Source organism: Triturus cristatus, chromosome 2_2, assembly GCF_964204655.1.
Source record: "Triturus cristatus chromosome 2_2, aTriCri1.1, whole genome shotgun sequence".
NCBI classification, from domain to species: domain Eukaryota; kingdom Metazoa; phylum Chordata; class Amphibia; order Caudata; family Salamandridae; genus Triturus; species Triturus cristatus.
The window spans coordinates 864550062-864567775 of record NC_140582.1 but is presented as its reverse complement, the minus strand read 5'-3'; the positions used below and the strand labels follow the sequence as shown (position 1 = coordinate 864567775).

General features: G+C 47.9%; 1 protein-coding gene across 9 annotated transcripts in view; it reads left to right on the top strand.

Annotated features, from left to right (window-relative positions):
• TBC1D1 (TBC1 domain family member 1) overlaps positions 1-17714 on the top strand; it is a 933361-nt gene that overhangs the window by 502929 nt on the left and 412718 nt on the right. For all 9 annotated transcript variants that reach the window (XM_085642280.1, XM_085642279.1, XM_085642278.1 and 6 more), the window contains one exon: positions 6947-7079. In XM_085642280.1, the coding sequence (XP_085498406.1) occupies positions 6947-7079 (133 nt within the window). The remainder of the gene's footprint in view (positions 1-6946; positions 7080-17714) is intronic.

Below are 17714 nucleotides of genomic sequence, written 5' to 3'. Positions count from 1 at the left end.
AAAATACTGGGATGCATTATTGCATTTAATAACACAGTCTACAGCTAGACATTTTATTCTTGGAGTCTTTATTAATTATTAGTTTTCCAATTCACTGGTGAAGCTGGATTGCTAGTAAATATTAAGGAAAGGGTATTTCCAGAAAAGTTACCTTTTCCCTGCCCAAAGCCTACATTAATGACACTTGTAGCCCTCTCAGGCTTTAGCCCTGAGTGAAGTGTGAAAAGTGCTTCCAGAGTAGAAGATAAAGGCTTGGGGGCGTGGAGGTGTTGATGTTCCTCGGGCAGAATCACCTTTTGGGCATATCTCATGAATAACTTCAAAGAGTCTTCCTCTGTCACAGAAAAATGTTAGTTGACACCTGGGCATGCCACTCCTTTGTTCCCTGTTAATGCAAGCTCCAGTCACAGTGGGGAGGGATCTGCCCTCATAGCTGGTGTGAAGTAAACACAGAGGAGGGGTTGTTCATTTCCTTGGCCACACCTCTGGGGTAGGCACACAGGCTCTGCACAAGAGTAGAAGGGTTTCACCATCTTTTATTTTTGCAGAGAAGGGGCATTGTGGGATTGTTTGCAGTAAGAGACATAGGACCTTTTGCAAAAGTGGGTAGGGCTAACTCTGGGAACGTTTTCCCTATTCGTTGGGGGCGGCAGGAGGCAACCCCACAACAGGATAATGCCATACATATATGGGCAACCTCTGCAGAACACTCTGGACCTGTGGAAGAACAAAAGAAGAGACCTGAAGGGCTGGACCTGCTCTCACTTGTATGCAGGACAAAGAAGTGGACTCCACAGGACATTTGGCTTACTTCCTCTTAAACTAGACGGACACACGCTGCAAGAAGCCCTGTTATTGAAGAGCCTACCTGACCAGTTCCAACTGGACCTGCTCTGGACCCTGCTGGTGACTTCTGCTGGAGTCCATTTTTCTCCCAAGGGCTGCATCTGAAGTCCTGGAATCCTTGGCTTGTTCAAAATATACTTCTCCTAACACCCCAAAAATCCTGGGGCTTAGAAAATGTTTGGTGGTTTTAAAGACTTCGAGAGCACCGTGACAAACCTGCTAAGTCAATCTGACCAAGATGCTTTGCCACCAGGTTGAAGAGTCAGGTTTCTCCAATAGCAGATCTGTTTAATTGGGACCTCTCAAAGAAGCTATCCAGCCTTGTTGAGCCCTCATTGTCTTTAGCTTGCAGCCTTGCCCTGCTGGAGGAATCTGAACTCCAAAAGAGACCAAGTCATAATATAGAAAACTTGACTGTATGAAGGTGGTTTATAGTATCCTGCTGCCAAGAGGACTTCCCTGGGCATACATTTTTAATTTTCCTGCTCCCAGCTTTTTCTACCGAAACCAACCACTTCTTTGGGACCTCATACAATGCCTCTCTGACATTGTGGAGCTCATCTCGGATACAGCCTGCTGCCTTGCCATACTGAAGGACTTGGCCTGACAGAAAATAAACTAAGTCCCAGGGAAAATCTATGACTAGGTTGAACCTGGCTGGTGTTCCCAACCCGCACTTTGTTACCGTCAGCCTCAAATCGCGCCTAGTACTTTTCTACCAGTACCAGTTGACCACAGTTGGTGATTAATGCTTTTTGCCACCAACTTCTCCCTGTAAGTAGCTGGACTTTGATATTATGAATGGTTGAACAGAACACATTAAGTCCAATATGTTATTCCACCTGTAGACTACCAGCGGCTTTCTGTCATGGCTGCAAAAATTCATGCTCCTTCCTTCTCTCCCTGTAATATAAAAAACCTTTTTCTCATGGAGGTATAAGTAAATGCAGGCATGTTGCACCCTTAACATTATTATCTGTGTTCATATATTTTGCATATTTGGCATGCACTATGGGATCACAGGTTTTGTGCACTTGACCGTTGTTACCGTTGGATTTCTTCCTTTTATTCCATAAGCTGTGCACCTTCTCTATGGATACATTGGATTTCTTAGCCAAGCCAATCCTACTGTGCTAATGTCACACATGCACCAATATGAATAAAAAATGTATTTGTATCCACAAGCATCTTTAAGTTGGCTGCTATGGGAGGTGGCCGTTTCTCAGTATTGGGTGTCAATCTGTGGAAGTCTTTGGGCAGCAACTTCTTGTGCAGCTCTTGCACTCAGTGTCATCTGAAAACCCTTCTATTCCATTTATTCCTGGCAAGGGTGTAGCTAGAAAATGAAAGCACCCCCACTTTGAAATGAATGCTCTGATGGCACAAAGCAAGGTAAGCAAGTGAGCCGACTTTTCCATAGAGGAGCTCTCCTGTCCCTTCAATCCAGACATCTATCTATTCATCCTTCCACCCTTCCATCCACCTGCTAATATCCACTGTTTCACCTTTACATTCTTAAATCCATTTATTTTTTCATGCATCATTCAGTCTTTTCCCATTCCATCAATCCATTCACTCTGCCATCCACTGATCTATCCCTCCGCTCTGTGATCTATCCATGCATCCATCCATTCATTCTATCTACCTTCCATCCATTCAGCCTGCCATTCTTCCACCACCCTTCCATCTAATCTGACATCCATCCTTTCACTCATTCGTCCACTCTGCCCCCTCTTTCCTCATCCTTTCACCCCACTCATCCATCCATTCATTACGTAATGATGAAGTGTCTGACAAGGTTTCTTTTCACTCTCCAAGATATTGATTTCATACAAGTGGACGTATTCTTATGCTGCAGGGGGATTTGGTTAGGTAGTTTGGGAATTGTGAATGTTTTTATGTGTCGCTTGGGGACTTGCTCATTTTTAGTTGGGGGAAGTAATTTTGAAAACAAGTGCTGCTATTTTAACTATCTGGAGCTTCCTCAACTCCTGTTCTTAAAACGAAACGCTGGCTCATTTTTTTAATGCTTTTTTGGAGTGTGTGTAACTCCTCTTCTTTTTCGCCCTTCACACCATCTGCATACAGGGCGTAGTAGCCATCTTGCCTGTGCCGTCTGCCATTTGCGAGTAGCGCGCTAGCTCTCGCACGTCGCACGCGCCCATTTCTAACCCTATTTAATGGGCTGGGCTCGGACGCGCAGCAGACGCGTGCAGCGGGTGCGCCTAAGGCAAGCCCGTCTGCGCCAAGTCAGCGGCTAGTTATACTGCCCGTTCTGCACTTATTGTTGGAGCCCACCTCCAGTTGTCAAGTGAGTTCCTTAAATCACTTCGGCCGCCCCCCTGCCCCTGGCTTGGTTGCAGGCTCCCACCCTTTAGAGCTCATTTCTCGTGTGCTGACTGCGGCTTTGTTTTCAATCCTGAGCTCCTCTCGGTTCTCACCAACTCCCCGAGAAGGCTGCGTGTGAAAGCTGCCTTGATAAATGCCAGATCAGTGAGGAAACATCACTCTGAGGTCTTTGAATTGCTGACAGATAACGCCCTCGACTTGTTTGTTACAGAGACCTGGCTGGATGCCAGTTCCAACCCTATTATTGCACTGGCCACCCTTGTTGGTTTTAAATTCTGTAGGGTGGACCGGCATGTTGGCAGAGGAGGTGGTGTAGCGATTCTCTATAGAGAGAATTAATATTTCATAGTGAAGTTTCTAGCCTATGGGATGGGTGTGAGGTTTTGGATTTCACCATTCATTTTTCGGATCATTTTACATTGGGCGGCTCTCTTATTTATCTCCCCCCTGGCCCAGCCAGTGCGTTCTTGAAATCTTGTGGAGATGCCCTAGCTGAACGCTCATTACGTTTTTCCCACTTCTTGGTTTTAGGTCATGTGAATTTTCACCTTGACCAACAAGATACAAAAGAGTCGGTGGATTTCCTTGATTCTCTTCAACTTGCTCACCTTACTCAGTGGGTTTCTCTACCCACGCATCAGGGTGGCCACATTCTCGACCCTATTTGCTCTAACTTCCCAGTGGTAGTGGACAACCCTTCTCCGGTCCCTTGGTCGGACCATTTCTTCACCTGTTTCTCCTGGGATATTAGTTGGCCAGTTCAGTCCTTGCGCTCTACCCGTCCTCCGACGTTTACTAAAATCGATCCTTTGCAATTTAAGATTTCCCTGGCTGTTTCTAGGCCCCCTCGCCAGCAACAACTTACGGGGTGTGTGGCCGGGTTTACGAGGTGGATTGCTGATGCAGTGTCCTCACTTTCACTGCCCCGCCCATCCAAGCTTACCAGGGAATCGCCTTCTGAACCTTGGTTCCTGCCGGAGCTGAAAGCCCAGAAACATGAGTGTAAAGTGTTGGAGAGGGCCTGGCGCTCCAGTGGCTATTGCCCCTTGGCAAAGCTCACTTTGAGAACTAAACAAAAGAGCTATTATGCAGCGATTGCGGTGGCTAAAAGTCAATACTTTACATCACGTATTGACCAGGCGAATAATAACTCCAAAGAAATCTTCTCAATTGTGAAAAGTTTTATGGCCCCGTTAGCTTTGTCGCGCCCCTCTCCTGTTACAGAGGATTGGTGTAACATACTGGCCAGGTTTTTTCAGGACAAAATTTTGGACATTCAAGCCACTTTTGCCATCAACACTTTCACACCTGTCCCCCTGTACCCCTGTTTTTCTGTCGGCTGAATCTTCCTACAATTTGTCTTCCTTTTCTGTGGTTGATCTTTCTACCTCCCTTAAAATTTTGATGGCCTTATAATCAGGCTCGCCCACAGATCCCTGTGCGGCCATACTTTTGGCTTCCGTTGCGGAGTGTGTTAATTCGGAGGTCAATCAGATCATTAATATGTCATTGCGGGAGGCCTGTGTTCCAACATCTTGGAAGCAAGCTAAAAGTCTTCCCCTTCTTAAGAAACCATCTTTGGACCCTTTTACTCCTGGAAATTATCGTCCTATTTCGTTGCTTCCTAGCCTGGCCAAGGTTTGTGAAAAGGTGGTCACTAATCAGCTTACTGAATATGTGGAGGCCTCTGGCCTGCTCCATCCGGCACAATCAGGGTTTCGGGCGGCTTTTAGTACTGAGTCTGCCTTACTGGAGGTGTCTGAGGTGATTAGAGTGCGCCTTGATGCCGATGGGAGGGCAGCGCTGGTTATGCTGGACCTCTCGGCAGCCTTTCATACGGTGCGTCATGCCCTGCTTCTCAGTCGCCTCCGAGAGATCGGAATTTCTGGGTCTGTGTGGGGCTGGATTAGGTCTTTCTTAGAGGGCCGTTATCAGCAGGTTTGGCTTCCTCCGTGTGCTTCGGCTTCACGGATAGTGGCCACTGGTGTTCCACAGGGGTCATCCCTTAGTCCCCTCCTTTTTAACATCTATGTTACTCCGCTTGTTTATCTGGCTGAAACCTTGGGGGCTAAGGTGATTGCCTATGCGATGACACCCAATTGCTGTTTTCCTGGGGACGGGACGAGGACTCGGTCCTCCCTGCTCAACGTTGTCTTTCTTCGTTTTTTCGGTGGCTCGCTCAGGCTCAGCTTAAATGCAATGAGGAGAAATCGGAGATCCTCTTGTATGGTGCCTTCCCTGACGACTTCAGAAGGAGATTATGGCCCCCTGGTTTTCCCCTTCCTTGTTCTAAGGGTGATTCCGTCAAGAACCTTGGGGTCTGATTCAGCGAGAACCTGATTTTTTCCTTGCAGGTTAAGAAGTTAACGGGTTCCTGCTTTAGCATTCTTAGGTCTTTGAGGAAGGTCCTTCCTCTTCTGCCCAAGGCTGCGAAGACTGTGGTTTGTGCGCTAAACCTTTCGCGCGTTGATTATGCCACTGCATTGTATGCTGGCATTCCGGGTTACCTGTTGGTTAAATTACAGGTGATTCAAAATGCTGCCACCCGTCTTCTGCTGGTCCTTTCCAGCAGATGTAGTGTGCGTTTACACTTGCAATCGCTGCATTGGCTTCCAGTTAAGGCCTGTATAAAATTTAAAATCTTATCCATTGCTCATAAAGCCCTGTACGGGTTGGGTCCTAATTACTTACAGAACAGGTTGGCTTTCTACACCCCGGTAAGACAGCTGCTTTCGTCTTCTCAACTTCTGGCAGAGACTCCCGGATTTAAGCGCCTAAGACTGGGTGGCTATTCTTTTTCCCGGCTGGCGGCGCAGGCTTGGAATGCTCTGCCATTGATTTTGAGGGGCATCAAAGACCCTGCCATTTTCAAAAAGAATCTGAAAACCTTCCTGTTCTAGTCTCCTTATCTGCGGCTGTGTTGATCCTTGTCTGGCTCGCGCCGGGACACTCTCTGGAGTATCCGTGCGCGCTACAAGTGTATATAACATAACATAACATGTGGGCACATTTTTAAAGGCTGCCACGTGGGCATGAACTTCGATGCACTGATGAGGTATGCTGTTGCAGTTTGGTACTGTATTAGATACTTTATCCTTCTAGCTGAGGCATTTTATATATTGGTCAAATCTTCATTTAAAATGTTATGATGTAAAATGTTTTTATCATTTTCTGTTCGTGAATAACTTTTATGGCTGCCACTATGCTGTTAAATACATTTTTTACTTGATTGATTGATACATTCCTTTACCATCCTTTCACCTGTCTATCCACACATCCATTCACTCATTCTTTCACCCATTCATCCATTTACGCATGCATTCATCCACTTACCCATTCATCCACCTACTCATCCCTCATTTCTTGCCCCCTCCCTTTTCAAAATTCCTTCCTTCCCTTTTCTATTTACCCATGTTTTGTGTTCCCTTGCATCCACTTGCTCTTATGTTGACTGCAGTATTCCTTCATAGTGTTATTTATGATATTTCATCTGCCGAGTTGCAGACAGAAGAGGCCCATAAAGGGCCCCGCTGTAGCTGCCAAAGCGAGAGGTTAATTATGCCCCTAATTCCCGGCCACTAGAACGGACAGTCTGTGCTGAGAAACACTCCTACTTACATTACCCACCACAAAATCACATCTTGTTCTATTTTAAATGCAATATCTGCAGATAAATTCATAACAATTTATTTTGGAGAGATTATTTAGATCCAAGTTTTTTAACACTTGGTTTCCTTCCTATGTCATCTAGGTGGATGAAATTATGCTGACGCTGAAGCAGGCCTTCACCGTAGCAGCATCACATCAACACTCGAAAGTCCAGGTCCAGGTATGCGAAGGATGCCCAATGCAAGGTCTGCAGAAACTGTGTGAGAAGATAGAAGGTAAAGCCATCCGCTGCACAAGCAAAGTTGTATTTTGGACCAAGTTTTAAATCAATGGTTTTGTAATTGTGCACAAGATCCAAAAATCAATTTAAATGAATTCTCTAATAGATTAGGTTACAAGATTGAGGAAATATGCTTTCATTAATCTTTAATTACTTTTAATCATATTCTGTTGCTTTTTGTTCAGATCAATGCAGTGTTCACAGAGATTACTATATAATTAAGAAGATGCTTCTCAAACCCAGTTTTTCCTCTGCTTGGCTGTGGCTTTACAGTACTGTTTGCAGGCACAATAACGGACTTCCAATTACTCTAAACTCAAATTTAGATCCATCACAGTCAGCCTCATAAATATTTCTCCATTCTGTTGGATGTGATTAAATTCTTTTTTGATAATCATTGTTTTTAAGTGGCGTCCATATATATAAATGTATTTTAATTACACAGTCACCATAGTGTATTTATAGTTAGGCCAGAGCTGTTGCCGTTTGATGAATCTTCATTAAATTTTCCCCCAAAAATGTAATCCGCCTCATTTACTTTCTGGAACGTTTTGTGGTTATAAATCAAGTGGGGGCTAAGGAAATGGGGCCGTTTTCCTATGCAGTTTTCTTAGGGAATTTTAGAAAGCACTACAGCCAAAACGGCTGAACTGAATTACACCAAATTTGGCAAAAAGCTACATCTTTAAAATGTGCTTTTTAGGATTTGGTGTAAATCTGTAGTTTTTGAGAAATGAAGGCTCAACATTTGTAGATATATTGACAGTTTGTCCCACAAGTATCCTGTGAAAGTAAAAGCATTTTTTAAAATAAATACACGGTTTTGATTTGCTGAGGGAGCCTTTTCTCCCATCGGCCATTTCACTCCTGCGGGAGCAAGACTGCTCACAAGAGAGTCAAGACTGCTTCCGTGAGAGTCCGCTCTGGGATTGGCTGGGCACAACAGTTTAAAAAATGTTGCAGCTGCCATTAAAGGACACGGGTGCTTGGTCCCAGTGTTCAGAAAATAACAATGAAACCACCCATTTTGTCAAATAAAATATATATTTTGGGTCGCCGTTGGAGAGGGAAAGACCCCCAAAAATAATTGAAGCACCACCTCTGGGCTGGGCAAAGGTCTTTACGGAGAGTGTACTCCCAATACACTATGAAGTCTCATTATGTGGACAAGCCCCTGCAACACAGTCAGCGCAGAGTACGAAGCCTGGACAAGCCCCCTACTATTTACCGTCTATGCTCAGTGCGCACACTGTGCTTGGATCCACTCCCTTTAGAGATTTAAGCCCCATTAGGTGGGCGATCTCCTAATGCACATAGCCAGCACTCAGTGTGCAGACTGCACAGAGCCTTCTCCTTGTAGAGACCCAGGCTTCATAGGTTAGCAAACCCCTACTAATCACAATCTGCGCTCGTGCAGGCTGTGCGTAGAACTCCCTCCCGCCAGACTAAGTGGGTAAACCCATATTACGCAAAGTCAGCGCACATTATGCAGACAGTGCATAAAGCCCAGTAACTCTGGAGAACCAACCCCCAAGCACCATTAGGTGGGCAAGCCACAACTATGCACAGTTTGCGCACAGTGTGCAGACTGTGTGTAGATAGATGACACTACCTCCAGAGTTCCAAGCCTCACTAGGTGGGAAGCCCCGACTACACTCTGCCTACACTTTCTGTGCAGTTCTTTATGGAGAGCCCATTTCCTCCACATTATCAAGTCTCCTTAAATAGTAAAAGTACGTACAGTTAGCCATATTAGTAATATTTTACTTGCCATAAAAAAACCACTAGAAATTTACTGAAATAATCAACGGTTAAGTGGCGTTCTTGTTAGAAATGGTAATAATTACTTTTATTTAAAAAAAAAAAAAAACCCAAGTGAGGTTATAGTTTGGTCTCATAATAATATCTTACTTTACGTTAAAAAAAACCTTTGAAAATGGCATTCAAATAGTGAAGAACCGGAACCTTTTGGGTCTGGCGGCGCAGGGTACGCCCTCTGTCCCCGGAGTTCACCTGCTTCGCTACACAGAGACACGGGACCCTCTGTCGGCGTTAGAAGATTGGATTTATTTAGCTGCAGCTAGTACAGTTATCCTAGAAGTACACAAAGTAGGTTCTCAGGAGACTGCCACTTCACTCTTTGGCGCATCAGATTAAATACTATACAATACATAATTATTTACGAGACACACTCCCCAAGCATAGAAGGAAAGAGCCAATAGGGTAAGTGGAAAAACAAAGGGGAATCAATAAGAAAGGTTCGAAAACAGAAATATCAGATGACTCGAAGAGACCTCTCCTCCAACTGTGTTTGTCATCCCACCCCCGAACTAATTCATTAACAGATTATAACTAACTTGCAGGTGGTGAGATACGCTTGTGTGTGTTAGAGGACAGTCGTGACACGAGAGAATACTAGCAGGAGACAGTGAAGGCCAGTTGATAAGATATGAACAGGAAAGAATAGTGTGAGCCTACAGATAGTTGAAACCGGGATTAGGAAAGCCAGACAAGGATTAGTGTACTCGGCTAGTCCAAACACCAGCTTCGCAAATAAGGCCGAGGACGTATTTCGACACCGAGCTACGGGAAAAGCAGAATAGACTTCGTTCGCGGTGCTGCCTGAGTGATGGCAACACAAAATGGCGGCGGGTCACAAAATGGCGTGTCGATTCGATCGTGATCGAAAATCGAAGTTCCTCAGTAGTACAATATTAAACTAAAAAAACACAGAATTTCACCAGTTATAGTTAACTTAGCTTACTATAACATGCGCCCCACCATACATTATTTTCCTCACATATTACATCACATGCTACATCACTCATGACATGTTTAGTGACATCATTGATGACATGACTGAAGACCTCTCAAGCTCACTCCCTCCAGACATGCAATAGATATGTACCCAGAAAGCGTGTTTTTATGTGACTTGGTGTAAATCCGTTCAGAGCTTTTTGAGAAATGAAGGTTCAAAATGTATGTATATTTCACCCTGCTGTTATTTCCTGGAGGATCCGCAAGGACTCCCAGATCCACAGCTCAAGCTATGCCATCTGATTGGCTAGCCGCAACCTAAGAAGAAGTTGAGGCCGCCATTTTAGGAATCAGGGACACGTATCCTGGGAAATTAACAAGAAAAGTATGAGGGGGCAGGTTAGGGGTATCCTGACTCCCTGGAGTCAAATGAAAGTAATTTTTTTCCCCACTATTTCATGGAACTATGGTTCTACTGCGACGCCCAGCGCGGTCCATGTATAATTTGTGTAGAAACCCCAGATCCATGGCTTCTGATAGAAAAAAAGGAGTCTAGGGTGTTACTCAACTATTGGGGTCGTGAAAATATCAGTGAAAAAAAAATGTTTTAAACTATAAAAATCACTGAAATTCACCAGTTTTAGTTCAGTGAGGAAACGGTAACTTGAATCCTCACCATCCACTTCTTCTGGGGGGTGGGGGGGGGACACCATAGACCTTGCATTCGGCAATAAATAATGAAAACGGTGACACCCCATTGCCGGCCCTTCATTGGCCAAGGATCCACCAATCATATGGCAGAATCGTTTAAATGACTGTCGTTGTTCTTGACGGCTTTTCCACACTGATGACGGCAAGAGCCAGAAACGGGTCTACGGATGTTGCCTCTTTCTGCACCACTCTTGCCTCTTTCTGCACCTCTGTTGGTTTTTTCTGTACCTCTCTTGCCTCTGTGTGCACCGCTGTTCCCTCGTTGTGTACCTCTTGTGCTTGTTTCTGTAACGCTCTTGCCTCTTTCTGTACTTTTCTTGCCTCCTTCTACACCCCTCATGCCTCCTTCATCACCTGTTGCTTCTTCCTGCAGCTCTTGCTTCTTTCTACATCCCTCATGCGTCTTTCTGCACCCTTCTTCCCTTTTCCTGCACATCTCTTGGTTTTTTCTGCACTGTTCCTGACTCTGCACCCCTCTTGCCTCTTTCTGCACCTCTATGGCTTCTTTCTGCACTTCTTTCCTCTTTCTGCACCCCCCTTGCCTCTTTCTGCACCTCTGTTGGTTCTTCCTGCACTGCTCTTGCTTTTTTCTGCACCTCTCTTGCAAATTTCTGCACCCCTCTTGCCTCTTTCTGTACCCCTCTTGCCTCTTTCTGTACCCCTCTTGCCTCTTTCTGTACCCCTCTTGCCTCTTTCTGCACCTCTGTTGGTTCTTTCTGCACTGCTCTTGCTTCTATCTGCTACTCTCTTGCACATTTCTGCACCCCTCTTGCCTCTTTCTGCACCCCTCTTGCCTCTGTCTGCACCCCTCCTGGCTCTTTCTATACCTCTGTTCCGTCTTTATGCACTTCTCTTGCTTTTTTCTGTACCCCTTGTGCCTCTTTCTGCACCACTGTTTCTTCTTTCTGTACTTCTCTTGCTTCTTTCTTCACCTCTCTTGAAATGTGTGCACCCCTTGTGCCTCTGTGTGCACCTCTCTTGCCTCTTTCTGCTCGTCTCTTGCCTCTTTCTGCTCCTCTCTTGCCTCTTTCTGCTCCTCTCTTGCCTCTTTCTGCTCCTCTCTTGCCTCTTTCTGCTCCTCTCTTGCCTCTTTCTGCTCCTCTCTTGCCTCTTTCTGCTCCTCTTGCCTCTTTCTGCCCCCTCTTGCCTCTTTCTGCACCTGTTGTTTTTTCTGTACCTCTCTTGCCTCTGTGTGCACCCCTGTTCCCTTGTTGTGCACCTCTTTTGCTTGTTTCTGTAACTCTCTTGCCTCTTTCTGCACCTCTGTTGCTTCATTCTGCACTCCTCTTTCTGCACCTGTTGCTTTTTTCTATACCTCTCTTGCTTATTTCTACACCCCTTGTGCCTCTTTCTGCACCCTTCTTCCTTTTTCCTGCACATCTCTTGGTCCTTTCTGTACTGCTCTTGCCTCTTTCTGCAACCCTCTTGCCTCTTCCTGCACCTCTTTTGCTTCTTTCTGCACTTCTCTTTCCTCTTTCTGCAGTGCTCTTGCTTCTTTCTGCACCCCTGTTTCTTTCTGCACCTCTCTTGCTGCTTTCTGCACATCTCTTGCATCTTTCTGTACCCTTCTTCCCTCTTTGTGCACCTCTTGCCTCTTTGTGTACCTCTCTTGCCTCTATCTGCACATCTTGCTTCTTTCTGCACCCCTCTAGCCTCTTTCCACATCTCTTTTGCTTATTTCTGCTCTTCTTTTGCCTCTTTCTGTACCCCTCTTGCCTTCTTATGAACCTCTGTTGTTTCTTACTGCACTGCTCTTGCCTCTTTCTGCACCCTTCTTCCCTCTTTCTGCACTTCTCTTGCCTCTTTCTGCACACACAGGGCTACTTTTAAACTGACCTCTGTCTCAGCAGTGCACACATGCAGGTGCAGAAAAGGGCTGCTGGCCTCTAAACTGCCATGCCCTATTATATGCTAGGAACTTAGAGGTAGTTTTAACCCCCCCTGCCCTATTATGTACTAGCAAAACCACAGGGGATGATGGACGGAGTGTTGAACAATGCAAGCACTCACCCCCATTCAACTGATCTGGGTTTAATCCATCATCATTCTTTAGCTCACTCCGCCACCCCAGTTCAGACATGGCCATATGCAAATCAGTCTGACCCTGTGCCTCATGGGAACAGTCCAGCCCGAACTGCCAAGCCGTGTCTTCCCTGGACCGGAAGCCAGCATCCTGGGACTGGTTTCTGGCTAATCAGCCGTCATCAGCCAGGCTAGCTTGAATCCAGTGGCAAAGTGAGCAAGGGACCCACGTCTGGGCACCCTGCCAACTTAGGGCGAACAAAGCAAAACCAAAGGGGATGATGGACGGAGTGTTGAACAATGCAAGCACTCACCCCCAGAAGACATGGCTTGGCAGTTCGGGCTGGACTGTTCCCATGAGGCACAGGGTCAGACTGATTTGCATATGGCCATGTCTGAACTGGGGTGTCGGAGTGAGCTAAAGAATGATGATGGATTAAACCCAGATCAGTTGACTTGGGGTGAGTGCTTGCAATGTTCAACACTCCTTCCATCATCCCCTTTGGTTTTGCTCTATTGCGTACTAGGGCCTTATGGGGAGTTCATGCCAATCACATGGGTACCCCAACCCCTAGTATACCCTAGTGTGTGTAGGTGTTTTCACTGTATACTAAGTGTATTTTAGCATAGCACTGGCTCTAGGCCTGGTTAGGCACAGCCCAGGGTCGGTCAGTCAGTCAGTCACCACCAGTACCAGTCAGCTAAGTGTTGGGGGTTGCCCAGGGCACAGGATGACTTTGCAACAAGGCCTCTTTCTGCACTTCTGTTAGTTCTCTCTGCATACCTCTTGCTTCTTTCTGCACCTTTCTTACTCTTTCTGCACATGTCCTACCTCTGTAGGCATAGTTAGAAATTAGCATTTAAAAAAACCTTTAAAATTCACTGAAAAAAACCATAGGTTTCAGGAACGTTATAGTTAGAAATTAGCATTTGAAAAACCTTAGAAATTCACTGAAAAAACCACAGGTTTCAGTGATGTTATAGTTATTTGGACATTTCACTCGTACAACACCAGAGAAAATTGGCCGTTCTAGTTATTTGAGTTAACTATAACTCGCACCCCCGCAATGCACTGCTGATGATGTCAAATATTACATCATTTATGACTTGGTCATTAACATCACTGATGACCTCTCAAACGACATCACTGATGACATCATCCATGTGATAATCTGATGCACCTCCTCATACCCTAATATAACCCTTGATACACCCACTCTAAAATACATACTACCATTTTCGAAACCATAGACACACCAATACCAGTTACTATAAACCCACTCACTGATTCCTAGGTCTACACACGCATCCTCTCATTCACCCATACAGTCACTCATACATGCAGTCACTCATCAATACAGCACTATCATATGCACTCATACACCTATACAGACACTCACATACCACCACTCATCCATAGTTACTCACATACCTAGTCAGTCATGCAAAGAATCAATCACACTCCCATTCACTCACCTATACAGTTATACACACACCACCTCACTTATTCATACAGATACTAACACAGACTTACTCTCTTATGCATTCACTGATATAAGCACACACTCATCCATACAGCTACTCCCACAATCACTCACTCTCACATCTAGTCATTTATATACTCCAGCACTCACATATACTGCCTTTCACATTTGTAGTTATTCACAAATGTACCACTGAGACATCCATTCACTCACCAACACACACATACACTCACCCACCAATACAGCCCTTCATAGATGCACTCTTGAACCCATACACCCAGTGAATCACCCACTCGCACATCTATGCGCAGAACCACATATCCCCCAGCCACCCACACACAATCATGCACCCATACAGATAGTCAAACAACCAATCAATAACCCATTGAAGCAGGGACCCTTGTCCCTGCTTCAGGGCCGGTCGTTTCACACACTGCGCGACTCCCCGTGAGTGTGCCAGGCTCCACCGCTGCTGCCTTGAGTTCGCCGCTGCCCTGCAGCTGAGCTTTTGATTTTTCCTTCGCCGGTTTTTCCGCCCGTGTTTTGTCGCCGCTCCCGCTAAGTATTGTATTTTATTGCTACGTATTGTATTCTCTTTTTGTATTTTGTATTCTGCCTGGTCTCTGTGCTCATTGTACCGCCCGTTTTTGTCCTGTGTACCTGCCCCCTCGCCCGTTTTTCCCGCTCTCCTTCCCCCTGCTCCCAGCCGCTGCTCCCCTGCGGCCCCGCCCCCTTTTTCTTTCTGTACCCCCATTCGACGCCCCGCTCCCGCCTCCCAGCTGCTCCTTCCTCCCACTTGGCCATTTATGGCGGAGTCCACGCGGTGGTGAGCTGTGACCCTTGTCCCTGCTTCAGGGCCGGTCGCTCCACACACTGCGCGACTCCCCGTGAGTGTGCCAGGCTCCACCGCTGCTGCCTCGAGTTCGCCGCTGCCCTGCAGCTGAGCTTTTGATTTTTCCTTCGCCGGTTTTTCCGCCCGTCTTTTGTCGCCGCTCCCGCTAACTATTGTATTTTATTGCTATGTATTGTATTCTGTTCTTGTATTTTGTATTTTGCCTTGTCTCTGTGCTCATTGTACTGCCCGTTTTTGTCCTGTGTACCTGCCCCCTCGCCCGTTTTTCCTGCTCTCCTTTCCCCCCGCTCCCCGCCGCGGCTCCCCTGCGGCCCGCCCCCTTTTTCTTTCTGTACCCCCATTCGCTGCCCCGCTCCCACCTCCCAGCTGCTCCTCCCTCCCACTTCGCCATTTATGGCGGAGTCCACGCGTACGCGCAGCGAGCACGCGCAGCGGGCGCGCCGATTGTGCACTGAAGGACCCCTGGCCCCCAAGGATGCCAGCCCACATGATGGACTTACGACGCCGCCACCCTCAACGCACTCAAACCCGGCCGGAACCCCGCCTGCTACCGAGCCACCCCGAAACGCACCCACGGACCCTTCACCTGCCAAGCCTGCAATTTCACCTGCCTCTGGACCTGCACCGCACCGCCAAGCCGACGAGCACCAGCAACAACCACCTCAAGTGCATCCTGCTCAACACCCGCTCCGTCCACAGACACGCCGTCGAACTCTGGAACCTGCTCGACACAACATCACCAGACGTCGCCTTCCTCACGGAAACCTGGATGAACGCCTCCTCAGCGCCCGACATCGCCATAGCCATCCCGGACGGATACAAGATCACCCGGAAGGACCGCGTAAACCAGACCGGAGGAGGCATCGCCATCGTCCACAAGAACACCATCCGCATCACGACAAACCCCGACGACACATTCACCGCCGCTGAGCACCTCCACTTCCAGATACACACCGAACCAAAGACCACCCTCAGAGGCACCCTCATCTACAGACCCCCGGGACCACGCACAAAATTCAGCGGAGACATCGCAGACTTAATCAGCCCGCACGCCCTCGCCTCCTCAGACTACATCCTCCTAGGGGACCTCAACTTCCACCTGGAGAACAACAATGACAGCAACACCACCACCCTGCTGGACAACCTCGCCAACCTCGGACTCAAGCAACTGGTCAACACCCCCACCCACTACGCCGGCCACATGCTTGACCCAGTCTTCTCCTCCAGCAAAGTACATCTCCTTCAGCCACTCCACCGGACTCCATTGGACTGACCACAGCTGCGTCCACTTCAGCTTCAGGAGAACCACGACCCACCACCACCCGCAACAGGTTCCCCGCAGGAGCTGGAGCAAGATCACCGCCGACCAGCTCACCACCTCCCTCAGACGGAACCCTCCCGCCAGCGCAACGGCCCCCAACGTAGCAGCCTGCATCTTCACACAGTGGCTCACCGACTGCGCAGATGACCTCGCACCACTGAAGACCACTCCCAGCAGACCCGGCAGCAAGAAAGCCTCTTGGTTCACCGACGAACTCAAAAATTCCAAGAAGAACTGCCACACCCTCGAGAGAGCCTGGCACCACGACCAGACCACAGGAAACATGACTGCCCTCAAGAACGCCACCCGCATACACCACCAGCTGATCCGCACCACCAAAAGGTCAACATTCAAAGAACGACTGGAAAACAACACCCACAACAGCAAGGAACTCTTCAGCATCGTCAAAGAGTTCTCCAACCCCAGCGCCGGAAACAACGACATCACCCCCTCGCAAGACCTCTGCGACTCACTCGCCTCATTCTTCCACCGCAAGATAGCCGACATACACAACAGCTTCGGCGCACCAACCACACACCCAACCACCGAACCAACACCCCCCACCACCACCATCTGCAACTGGACCCCGGTCAGCACCGAAGACACCACCCGCACGATGAACACCATCCACTCCGGATCACCAACCGACCCCTGCCCCCACCACGTCTTCAACAAGGCCGACTCCATCATCGCACCCCAACTCCGGGACATCATCAACGTCTCCTTCACCACTGCCACCTTCCCGGAGAGCTGGAAGCATGCAGAGCTCAGCGCCCTACTGAAGAAACCAACAGCGGACCCCACCGACCTCAAGAACTTCCGCCCCATCTTGCTCCTCCCTTTTCCTGCCAAAGTCATCGAGAAGACAGTCAACAGATAGCTCGACGCCTTCCTCGAGACGAACGGATCCCTCGACCCCACGCAGTCCGGTTTCCGAGCCAACCACAGCACCGAGACAGCCCTGATCGCAGCCACCGATGACATCAGATCCCTGCTCGACAACGGGGAAACAGCGGCCCTCATCCTCCTGGACCTCTCTGCGGTGTTTGACACTGTCTTGCCACCGCACCCTAGTACAGCGCCTCAGCAACATTGGAATCCAAGAGAAGGCACTGGAGTGGATCATCTCGTTCCTCGCCGGCAGAACCCAGAGAGTCCGCCTCCTCCCATTCAGATCCGAGGCCACCGAAGTCATCTGCGGCGTAACACATGGATCATCACTCAGCCCGACCCTCTTCAACGTCTACATGAGCCCTCTCGCAGCCATCGCACGCCAACACAAGCTCAACATCATCTCCTACGCCGACGACACCCAGCTGATCCTCTCCCTCACCAACGACCCCGCCACCGCCAGAACCAACCTACACGAAGGGATGAAAGACGTCGCTGAGTGGATGAAGAACAGCCGCCTGAAACTGAACTCAGACAAGTCGGAAGTCCTCATCCTGGGATCAGCCCCCTCCGCCTAGGACGACTCCTGGT